At 34.9% G+C, this 12,067-nt stretch overlaps 2 protein-coding genes and 1 long non-coding RNA gene across 6 annotated transcripts; 2 read left to right on the top strand and 1 right to left on the bottom strand.

The window, feature by feature from the left end:
• The first annotated feature begins 3,137 nt into the window (after window positions 1-3,137).
• On the top strand, window positions 3,138-5,092 carry LOC147520501 (agamous-like MADS-box protein TM6). Of its 2 annotated transcripts, none has more exons than XM_086592041.1 (7): window positions 3,138-3,500; window positions 3,605-3,671; window positions 3,761-3,822; window positions 3,921-4,023; window positions 4,458-4,499; window positions 4,603-4,647; window positions 4,749-5,092. In XM_086592041.1, exons 1-7 carry the CDS (start codon window positions 3,313-3,315, stop codon window positions 4,908-4,910), a joined length of 669 nt encoding a protein of 222 aa, XP_086448167.1. In that variant the 5' UTR covers window positions 3,138-3,312; the 3' UTR covers window positions 4,911-5,092. The 2 variants fall into 2 exon arrangements, with proteins under 2 accessions (XP_086448167.1, XP_086448165.1); XM_086592039.1 differs by having other exon boundaries at window positions 3,194-3,500; window positions 4,458-4,508.
• Window positions 5,093-7,103: 2,011 nt separating this feature from the next.
• LOC147520500 (uncharacterized) lies at window positions 7,104-9,160 on the bottom strand. Of its 3 annotated transcripts, XR_015214429.1 has the most exons (6): window positions 9,058-9,160; window positions 8,658-8,795; window positions 8,389-8,525; window positions 8,138-8,165; window positions 7,563-7,658; window positions 7,104-7,491 (listed from the first exon to the last, which is right to left on the bottom strand). It is a non-coding gene; the product is annotated as an uncharacterized LOC147520500 (long non-coding RNA). The 3 variants fall into 3 exon arrangements; XR_015214427.1 differs by having other exon boundaries at window positions 8,138-8,525; XR_015214428.1 differs by lacking the exon at window positions 9,058-9,160 and adding an exon at window positions 8,901-8,953 and having other exon boundaries at window positions 8,138-8,525.
• A 1,694-nt stretch (window positions 9,161-10,854) lies between these two features.
• Window positions 10,855-11,449, top strand: LOC147520499 (uncharacterized). The gene is made up of 2 exons (XM_086594288.1): window positions 10,855-11,317; window positions 11,415-11,449. The coding sequence occupies exons 1-2, from the start codon at window positions 10,855-10,857 to the stop codon at window positions 11,447-11,449; spliced, it is 498 nt and encodes a 165-aa protein (XP_086450414.1).
• Window positions 11,450-12,067: the final 618 nt, after the last annotated feature.

Raw genomic sequence — 12,067 nt, 5'->3', positions numbered from 1 at the left:
TAGTGCCCCTGAAAATATTATGTCTGGTCACATTCTATTCATGTTAGTGTTGGACTGGTCGGATTTTTGACCAGATTTGATTTTTGTCATTCTATGGAAAAGAGAAAGCCTAAATTTACAACCGAGTTGCAAAAATCTGCCCAAGTACCATATTTTGAAGTGAAGGGGCTACTGTAGTACTAGATGTCCGCATCATGTGCTGGACTGGCACAATTTGATTCGTGGTAGATGATACATAACTGTTGGTTGTAAATTTGTAATCAAGAGAAGGGTGGGCTCTGTCTTTGTTTTTTCTCCACATTTCACTCTATGTACTTTTCCAGAGGATCTCACTCACTGGCTGTAGCTGATTGTGCTATATATGGCACCTTTCATTATTAATAAAGACTACTTATCAAAAAAAAAAAAAAAAACATATATAAATATCTAAGGGGTGTCTTAATATTTTCGATGTTAAAACGAAGAGAAGAAATTTAATCTTGTGTGTGAGTGTGTCAACTGTCAACAGTCAAAACCCATTCAAGGGAGGATATAAGGGTGTATATACTTGATACGAAATTCCCTTGATAGATTGGTTGATCCATTCATTTGTCCATCTACTAGAAGGGTTCACTTTCCAGGCGGCAGGCGCCCACCGGAATTTATTCCAAGTACCAACTGTCAAATTCTGAACGCATTTGTAAAACAATCAAAGCCGCAGCCCACATGCTAACCGAAGCTCATTCTGCAAGACAAAGATACGATCCTCGCTCTCTTTTTTCGAGCGATGAGCTTAGGTGGGGCTTAAATCGTTCGACTAACAACAACGTTAATTTCTTCAAACCTATAATCACTTCTTTTTACGTGCAAGTAAAACCAACCCTAGGCAAAGTACCAGATAGACAAACAAGTACAACAAATTCCAGCACGCTTGAACATCTTTTACCATGTACTAATTGATGTAGCATATGAGGTTCCGAGCCACTTTTTTTGTCCCCCACACTTGAAAACATTTGTCATTTAAGGAACCTTGTAATTATTTTATATAACCATATAAAAAAGCATATAGGATAGTGATTGTATGTGCACATGCAGTGGCGGAAATTGAGTGAGGGACTGAGGGTGAACCAACACCCACAACCGAGCATTAAAAAAAAAAAAAAAAAAAATAAAAACAACAAAACTCAATGTTTTTTTTAACTGGTTGGTTCCAAAAAAAAATCAATCAGGCAAAACTCATAGTTCAAGATTTTGAAATTTCTGGAATTTTGAAAATTTGAAAAACCGAAATTGATAATATTTCAACTCAGGTTATAATTTTGATTTCAACAAATTTCAAAATCATCAATATCTCAATTATATATATATATATATATATATATATATATATATATATATATATTTTTTTTTTTTTTTTTTTTTTTTTTTTCGTTTTCAAAAACAAAATATCGGTAAATTCCAAGATTTTGAAATTTCTGGAATTCTGAAAATTTGAAAAACCGAAATTGATAATATTTCAACTCAGGTTATAATTTTGATTTCAACAAATTTCAGAATCATCAATATCTCAATTATATATATATATATTATATATATATATATTTTTTTCGTTTTTCTGAAAAACCAAAATATCAGGCGAAATTCCAACATTCCGTTCGGAATCATGAACACTGGCAAAATTACACGTCCTAATTACAATTTTTTTTTCAGTTTATCTTCTACCATCTAATGGTTAATGATTTCCTTGCGGGTCATGCTGCTTCCTTTTACCATGGATTCTAAGATAAATTTTACAAATAATGGAGCACCCATATGCACCTAGTACCTACCTATATCTTTATCGGAAAATCGTGAGAGATATTCAGTGAAAGTAATGGCTCCATCGTTATCCTTATCGTGTTCATTCATCTCCTTTTGAGTCCTATAAATTAACTGGTCAGTTGCTAGTTGTACATTCCAACTTTCTAATTCCTTCAAACTAATTGATCCATTTTCAGGATATCCTGTGTTAGATATATATCTAACACAGGATATAAAATTTGCAAACTCCCTTTTATATTAAATTGTCCTTCTTCACTAAGGTACTCCTTAGGGTCTTTAAAGTCACCATTAAATGGATTGAAGTACGCTGAATTGGTAAGTGGAGGAGGTTTTGAATATGAATTCTTCATGTCGATTCTTTTTTTAAAAGTTTTGCGACTAACGGGTCAAATGGGGAATGGACGTTGCCAATGCGACAATACATGCTAAGGTTTCGTGGCTTATTGGCTCTGCCACTGTGCACATGTCCGTGTTAAGCTGGATATGTGTTAGCCAGGCCTTTCTTGTCAGCAGATACAAAAAGTAGCCTAATTTTGGAGATAATAAGGAAATCTTTTGGACTCACCAAAAATCGATCAGCTTCTAATTCATGCTTATTTATATTCCCATTGTGCTAAAATTAACAAATGATTCCACACCTTTAATCCAGACTATTATAAAAGACAAAGTATAAACGATGCCGATTATAGGAACCAGTAAACAATAAGATACACATTGACACATTGTTCTCATCTTGCACTATTATTAGTCACACCCTTTCTAGATTCCACTAATGGCTAAAAAAATTTAAACTTGTAATTTTAAAGAACAGACATACCAGTACGCAAATGTTGATTGTAAAGTACCACGTTGGATTTTGTCTCAATTGATCAGGAGCTGAGTACATTGTTGAACAATTTTACTTGAGCTGATAAGAGTTTGTGATAGATATCGTTCCACCTGCCAAACTATAACTAAGTAGACATAAACATTTTACATAAATTTCCATTCATATGGAAAATAGCTGCTTCGATCATCTTGGGCATATGGTGTTTTCATAATCATTTTTCAATTCATAAATGTTACTTCTGAATGAAAAGAAAATATCTCGTTCATCGGTTCAGGTTTAAAAGTTCAAAAGTCCTATGCTAGGATTGCTAGCTCTCCTTCTAACAGAAAGTTTTATTATACACTAAAAAAGTAGCCGTGTCTCAACTCTCAGATAAGAAAGCGAGATGAAGCGGAAAAATGGCTTTAGCAGGTCGCTAGGACCCACCAGAAAATGTGTAGAGTGTACTAGTTGTCTAGTGTATAGACATCACACGTTGTCAGTAGTTATTAGAATTTTGTTTCACGTAACTAGCAACACCTCCATTTTGAGCACCATATATATCTTTTGGTATCTTTCCTCAAAATAGACTTTGGCTTTTCACAATTTCAACTCACATCTTCTATTTAAGCTTTCCTTATAATTGCCCAACTTAACACCAAACACACATTATTCTTCATCAGCTTTGGTTGTGTGATCATATCATGGGGAGAGGAAAAATTGAAATCAAGCGTATAGAGAATGCAACAAACAAGCAAGTTACTTATTCCAAGAGAAGAGCTGGTATCATGAAAAAAGCAAGAGAACTAACTGTTCTTTGTGATGCTGAAGTTTCTCTTATCATGGTCTCTAGTACTGGAAAATGCTGTGATTATGTCAGTCCTTCACTCACGTATGTTCATACTTCATACACAGATCCAAATTTAAAACCGTAGCTAGATTTTTTCTTATGAACACTGGTGACGTGATGTTTTTTTTTTTTTTTTTCATGTGTAGACAGAAGCAGTTTTTCGATAAGTATCAGCGAACTGTAGGAGTTGATCTTTGGCAGTCTCAATATAATGTGAGATCCTTTGTTTGTTTATTTGTTAATTTATTTATCAAAAATTTCTGTTTAGAGATAGTAATTTTTTATTTTTTGTGGATGGACAGAAAATGCAAGATCATTTGAACAAGCTGGAGGAGATGAACAAAAAACTGCGTAGAGAAATTGGGTCAGGCAAAAGTGTACTTGTTTGTTTTGGGAATTTTAATTAATTGTGTGTATATATATATATATGAGCTTAACAAGAGTTTATTGTGTGTTTGATAGTCAAAGGATTGGAGATCAAGATCTTGAAGGTATGAGCTTCAATGAATTGCACGGTCTTGAGCAAGATTTGGAGAATTCTGCCAAGCTTATTCGCCTAAGGAAGGTAACATTAGATCTCATGATTAATCAGACTGGTTGCAATTTAATTAGGTGTACTGTAAATCTTCTCAAATTTAGCTCTCACATCTAATTTTATTTTAGCAAATTAAATGATTTGAAATATGATCACACTAGTCTAGAAATAGTAGGTGCTGACTAACAAAGTCGGTAAAACGTTTGGGGTGATGATACCAGAGGTTTAGGGCTCGAACCCGCTAGTATCAAAGAGTTACTGATCTCATTTAAAACAGATTTGCCAATAAATATAAAAAATAAAATAAAAATAAGATCATCCAATTTTTAGTACAAAATGTTTTTATTTTTCCATATATTTGCTGAGTTGTTTGTAGTTTTTAATTGATAGATTGACATGTTTTGTTCCCTATGTCCTCTGATCTATGTTTGGTGACAAGACTGATGTTCTCTATTGTTGAACAGTTTAACCAGTTAAGCACTCAGACTGAAACAACCAAGAAAAAGGTAATTAAGGTACTTTAGAATTTAGATCCAAGGGGCTGGGACTATTTTGATCTATTTTCTATGTTTTGGTTTTTTGATCTGTTGTTTTATCCTTTGGTTGCAGTTAAAGAACATGGAGGAAATACACGGCAATCTCTTGCAAGAACAGGTAACTACCATTTTCTCCTTCACATTTTTGTCCTTTTGGTGTACGTACTGCTTGAGGGAAGTTTTAATTTGAAGAGTTGGAACTTTGAATTTGGATCGCAGGAAGAACGGCTTGAAGGGCAATATGCACTAGCCAATCGTGAAGTGGTCTCTACTTTGACAAACGGCGGATTACATGTATTTGCCTATCGTTTGCGCCCTAGCCATCCCAATCTTCATGATGATGATGGAGGATATGGAATGCATGATCTCCGACTTGCTTGAGTTGAAGTGGAGGTTATGTATGGATCTTCTTTCGATTGGCGCCCACCACTATTACCCCATTTGATGATATTAACTAGTACTATTGCGGTTAGATTTGGACAATGTAATCGGCTACACTTCTTTTAACTCTTTAATTTTATGTATGCTTTTGTTCTTCTATCTAGATTTGGATGTTCTGGATCTATGTGTTTCAATTCTCTTGTTAGTTTTTATTGGATAGTCTGCATCTTTTTTGATATACCACTACTTTTGGTTCTGCACATTCATCATTTAGAGCTAATTTTTTAGTTAGGGTGGGTTCGTCTATATATAGTTCAAATTAACTTCATGCAGAATTTTTGTGATGCATGAGATCTTTTTAACAATCGTTAAACTATGACTTATACAAGATAGCCTCGGAAATCAGGCAGTTAAATCACAAGATGCATCCAATTGCATCCCAAGATATATATGATTGGCTTGCCAACATCATCATGATCAAGAAAACCTTTGTCCGTGGAGTGGACATCCACAGCTAATTATTAGTAGCCGGGAAATTCAATGAAATTGTCCACTGCCGGCCCCTTTCAATGAAAAAAAACAAAAAAAAACTTACTTGGAGCTTGTATATGGTAATTGTGAAGGTGTGCACTCGGCCTAATCTGCCAGCATTCATTGCTCGGATGTCCAGAGATCATCTGTCAAGCATAATCTCCTACGACTTTCTGTGTACTTGGACAATTGAGTTAATGGCTTAATTATTCCTCCAGCTACATACTGTCCTTGTTTCGCTGGCTGAGACTCCAAGAGGTTCTCCGAGCCACCTTGAAAAGATGATTGTATAACATTGGATTACCACTTGATCAGTTTGAAGCGGTAAGATTTTTTTTTGAGATTGTGCCCTTTTACAGCCCATAGATTAATTTTGGACAAATTTTGATTAGTTGAAACTTTCGACAAATTTTGGAAGTTTGAGATAATTGTATTCTAGAGACTATAAAAGTTCTGCAGTGATCATTTAGCTTTATACTTTACTCTCTATACACAGTAAATCGTTCTATTTAGCTTTATACTATAAAATAAGTTTTAACGAGCAAAAAAAATGTAACATTCAAATTTAATTTCAATCTCCAAAAGCATAGGTGTCATTGCATTTATTATTTTCTTATAGGACATCTTATCTTATAGGACATCTACATAAAGATAAAGATAAGGGAGGGGTTCGAGGACATTTTATCTTAACACACACTTAAACAAACTCAAAATCAGGCATTTATAAATTTTGGATTAAGCTAATTTTTTGTATATATGATTTCCTAACTATTCAAAACATTGTCACAAATAATAGAAAAAATAAAAAAATTCTAAACTTGTCAAATAGTATTCAAAATGGTGAGAATGAACGGTCTACAATTAGCCAAAATTTGTAAATTGTTAACTACATTTAGCAAATTTGGAATTTTTTGATTTTTTTACTTATTTGTAACAATATTTAGAATAGTTAGGAGATCATCCTACCTATATTAATATCAGTTTCTCCCAATATGCTCACTGTGAGCCACGTCAGCATTTTTTTTAAAAAAAAGTCCCTATTTAGAAAATAATTACTCTCCTTCTTACCAAACTAACCCTGAATTTGGTGTCTTCTCTAATTTAATATAAGTTAAAATTGTCTTTTCATCTGTGTTGAAAAAAAATAAAATAAAACTACGTCCGTTATTTCAATTCTACGCCTGTTATTTCTATTTGGCCGGGTTATTTTAGTAATTATGAAATATAAAAAAAAGAAAACCCAACCCTTCGTAACGCGCATTCTTCTTCTTCTCATTCGTATTCTTGACACAAAACCGAGCACTCCTAAAGGACAGATTATCTGGCGAGTCTGATGTCGGTAAAAAATTGGGTAAGATAAATTCCCACCCTGAAGAAGGGTTTATGCAACAAAGGTCCTTATATAATTTTGAGTTTAGCTAGATGCTAATTCCTGGGTTTATGCAACAAAATATCGAAGGTCCTTATATAATTTTGAGTTTAGCTAGATGCTAATTCCTTATTAGCATACTATGATTAAACTTTACTATATGTAGGTCGGAGAACAAGCAACAAGCCGGTCTTTGGGTTTTGTGGGAGCCATGGACGATTGCAACATACATAGTGGAGGGGGGCAATGCGACTTCGCACATATACAACTATTAAGAGAATGTGCGATACTGCAAAATATCGAAGGTCCTTCTATAATTTTGAGTTTAGCTAGATGCTATATTGATTCTAAACTGAGGAGTCACTCGAGTTTTTCATCTTTGTACATATAAGTCGGTCCTTATGCGCCATATGTTAACACGTCTCATGCAGAATGTGTATGTTGAAGTGGTTGAGCAAGAGGAAGATATGGATGGAAGTGCACATAACACACAGGAAAAAGCTACTTCTGTGCCTAAAGCAAAAACTAAGGTTCTAGTAGCTTTTGCTCCAAAGCATAGTGCCTTAAGTGATGACATGCACCATTCTCATCCTCAATTACTATAGCTCCCAGAGAGACCCTTCCGTTGTTGAGATTGTGGACCAACCACTGGAGAGTCTTGAATGGCTGACCACCTCCATGCTGCATAACCAATGGAAGTATCAGATAAAACATGAAAAGGAGAGTTAGAGATTCGACTGGTATGTGCTAACCTTGACAATTTTTTCCATATTGGTGCAAAAGCTGTGCTTCCCATGGAGCATGATCCCGACTTTATCGAAGATGTAGGTAAGATTAGTGTTGTGGACCTGGCGCCCAATTCTCGATGCTTCTTCTTTGTTATTATTGGGCGCTCTTGAATGGTCGACCACCTCCATGCCGCATAAACCAATGGAAGTATCGATAAAACATGAAAAGGAGAGGTAGAGATTCAACCGGTATGTGCCGACCTTGACAATTTTTTTCCATATTGGTGCAAAAGCTGTGCTTCCGCCCCCATGGAGCATGATCCCGACTTTATCGAAGATGTAGGTAAGATTAGTCTTTGTGGACCGGCTGCCCAATTCTCGATGCTTCTTCTTTGTTATTATTATTGGGTCTTGAATGGTGACCACCTCCATGCCGCACAACCAATGGAAGTATCGATAAAACATGAAAAGGAGAGGTAGAGATTCGACTTCGTATGTGCTAACCTTGACAATTTTTCCATATTGGTGTAAAAGCCGCGCTTCCCATGGAGCATGATCCCGACTTTATCGAAGATGTAGGTAAGATTAGTGTTGTGGACTGGCTGCCCAATTCTCTGATGCTTCTTGCTGTTATTATTGGGCAGAATCATGTATTTGGTAAGAACATAAAAGAAAAGTTATATCACCATGTGCGTTAAGTACGGGTATAATGCATGAAAAAAGAAATTCGAAAACAAGGAAGCAACTCCTCCTCTTCTTTACACTGTTCGAAAATACCATAGACAATTTTTCTGACTCATCCCTGTTCGTCAAAATGCGCAGTAAATTGGATGTGCTATTCAGAAGTCACCTTTTCCCTTCCGTTGGTCTGAATTGCCAGTATGGCCTCTGTCCTATGTCATACTCTGATCATATGTTCTTCTTCAAGATCTGAACGTGAAACCACCAGGAGTTCAGACAATATCTCCTCCCTTTACTGCTGTCCACCTGGTAAATCCAATTGTAGTAAAAATAAATCAATCTTCTATTTTATTATGCCATTTACTAATCAATCAATATGTGTATCTATAGCTACATGACCATCTGACACTGTTATAATGTTATATGTTTGTTTCATACCTGTACTCAGTAAGCATTAGATGACAGAATACAATGAAGAGTTGGGTCATGTCAACAATCATTTGAAAAGTGACAGCGGAGGCAAAGTACCAATTAGGATCATTTGATGGAGCAGTAAACGTGACAGTTGGAGGATCACTGTCGCCAAAAAAACAACCTTCAAATCGATCTAAAATAACAAAATGGAGCCGTGTGACCGGGATCGATCACAAAGTTGGATGAAAATTTTACGAGGATTTGAACCTTGGTAAAGTATGTTCCAACACGTAATCTCGGACCGCCTCCAAAACCCATGATGTTGGAGGATCACCACCGCCAAAAACAACCTTCAAATCGATCTAAAATAACAAAATGGAGCCGTGTGTGACCGGGGCGATCACAAAGTTGATGCGGCTTTTACAGGATTTGAACCTTGGTAAAGTATGTTCCAACACGTAATCTCGGGGCCAGCCTCCAAAACCCATGAAATGTTTAGAAGCACCACCATTCACTTCCATTCCCTCGATAAAACATATGATTGTATGCAAAATGAGAACCCAAAGATACAATAAGAGTAAAAAAGTAAATGTAACTCAAAATATCTTTTAGCAAAGAATGTAATTGTGATATTGCACAAAAGAAAAAAAAGGAGAAAAAGAAAAATGTATCGAAGTTCAATGATCAACCTTCCATCTCCATGGATTGAACACAAGTGGATCTTCATTATTTCACATGTACGCAAAGGCTATTTTTGTAATTAACAAATAAAAAAAAAGGTAAAACAATATACATAACCCAACCCATCGCTAAAGCATATCAAAATATACATAAAAAGGGCTAGCCGGGACATGAAAACAAATTCTTAAAAACTTAAACCTAAATAAAAACTAAAACCCTTTCCTTCTCTATTTCTCACACTTCAATCACCGATCTCACTACTTCAAGGTAAAATATATACTTCTCTTGATTTCATATTCGTGGCGACTATCATTTGATTTGAAGAATTTTTCTTTTCCTCCAATCTTTCTTTCACCAACCTTTAAGGTAATAATCTTTCAATCATCGATTGCCAAGTGCCCTCTCCTCGATTGCTTCAATTGCCTCTTCCAAAAGAAGCAATCATCGGGAGTTCATATTTTTATAGAAAAACCACATATCCAAAAGATTTACTTATGTGTTTGAACTAAGATGAGTATTTTTTACCGCATGTTTGTTTTTTATCCAGCATTTGCTTCATCTAAATGGAGGCAAACAAGTCATCCGATGCTAAATTGGCACGATTAAGAAGATATAGTATATTGGCCCACAAGAAATATAACAAAAAAAGAGGTTAAAATTATAACGCTTTTATATATTTGCTTTTAGAATAATAAAATTTATAAATGTAATTGATTTTTTGTAGTACCTCCGAATGTTCCACCAAATACTGATTCAATGCGTCGTGAAAGGATCTCAAAGATCAAAAAATTCAACCGACAAACGTAGAGAAATCAATTCTTGAAGATATCGTCATAATATTGACTGCGACTAAATTCTTATATTGATAGTAAAGGTACCCATTTCAATCAAGTTTATTCTTTATCGAATGACAATATAATTGACAAACATTTATTTTATAGGTACTAATTACTTTGGATCCCCAAATAAAGAATGTTCATATTGTGGAGCAATAGTTTGGGAAGAAGAAAGAAACAACAAAGGAAATAAAGGTATACCTACCTTTTCAATTTGTTGTCAAAATGGAAAAGTCCAAATACCTTTTTATTAGAGTCTGCACCTCCTTTGTTAACAAAACTTATGGACTTGCAAGGAGGATCTAAATCTATCACTTTCGAGAGAATATGCGAAAGTGTACAATTGTATGTTTCAGTTTACTTCTACAGCGTAAAAATAGACAAGACTTTAAATAATGGTGGTGGTCCTTACACATACAGAATTAGTGGTCAATCATCATAAAATTGGTTCGCTTCTTCCTTTAGAAAATCAGCCCCCTCATTTTGCTCAATTGTATATCTATGATATCGAACATGAGCGTCAAAATAGAATGAATGCTGTTCTTAAAGAAGAAAGAAACATGATCCATTAATTGTTGACCAATTGATAAAGATGTTTAATGAAAACAATGTGATTGTTGAGTGGTTTAGATCGGCAAGAGACAGGTTTCAAGAAGATGATGTCCTTCCGGTTCGTGTAAGACTCATTAATAATCGCATCACTGATGGAAGGTTATACAATTTGCCAACTTCATCCGGTTGCGGCTTTGATAGTAGGAGATGATTTAGAAATTACTGATCACAGGGACATAATTGTTGAGACTCAACGAGGTGCTCTACAGAGAATAAATGAGTTATATCCTAAATTTATGGCAATGCAATACCCTATATTATTCCCACGTGGAGAAGATGGTTATAGAGTTGGGATTTTGCTAAGAGGAGTTGATATAAACAATGTGCAAAATAGTCAAAAGAGGTATATTGTTACCATGAGACAATTTTATGCTTTTCGTTTGCAAAGAAGAATTAGAGAAAGTTCAACATTGTGGATAGGTGGTCGTCTTCGTCTAACTTACATTGTTGATGGTTATACATGCATTCAACATTCTAGGTTACAATGGTATCTTTCAAATCAAGCTACCATTAGATCTGATCTGTACAACCATTTAATGGATGCAGTTGTTGCAGGTATTATAAATATCATATTTCAGATAACATTTATCTTTAGTATCTATATAATAGAAAATTTAAATATGATAAACTCGGAAATATTTACCTTTTACAGGAGATTCCTCGGCATCATCGATTGAAAGCGTTTGATCCTTCCATCATCATTTACTGGGGAGGACCTAGATATATGGTGCAGACTTATCAAGATGCTATTGCGATATGTAGATGGGCAGGGCCCCCTGATCTTTTCATAACTGTAACTTGCAATCCACATTGGGAAGAAATAAATAGTTTTTTAAAGTATGACCCTGGATTAAAATCAGAGGACGTACCAGATGTTGGATGTCGGGCTTTCAAAATAAAGTTGGATTGCATAATGAAAAGACTCCGTTATGGGAATCATTTTGGTAGAGTCATTGCAGGTACATACTATTTAAAATTACCTTTTTATTTTACATGTATAAATCTAAGTAAAGAAGAATTGGAAACAATATGCAATGATATTATTAATTCCACAAATATTTTACTAATATCTAATTATTATTATTTTCAGTGTTGTACGTTATTGAATTTCAGAAAAGAGGTTTGCCACATGCTCACATTTTGCTATTTTTGCATCCCGAAGACAAACCTAAAACTGGATCCGACATAGACAAAGCTTATTTCAAAGAATTACGACAAAGATACGATCCAATACTTCTGAAACTATAGTCGATAAATGATTCACGGTCCGTGTGGTGAAAAGAAAAAAGGTTCTCCTTGCATGAA

Source organism: Coptis chinensis, chromosome 2 (assembly GCF_015680905.1).
Source record: "Coptis chinensis isolate HL-2020 chromosome 2, ASM1568090v1, whole genome shotgun sequence".
NCBI classification, from domain to species: Eukaryota; Viridiplantae; Streptophyta; class Magnoliopsida; order Ranunculales; family Ranunculaceae; genus Coptis; species Coptis chinensis.
Note: the sequence above shows the minus strand (reverse complement) of the source record. Positions and strands in the feature narration are given on the sequence as shown.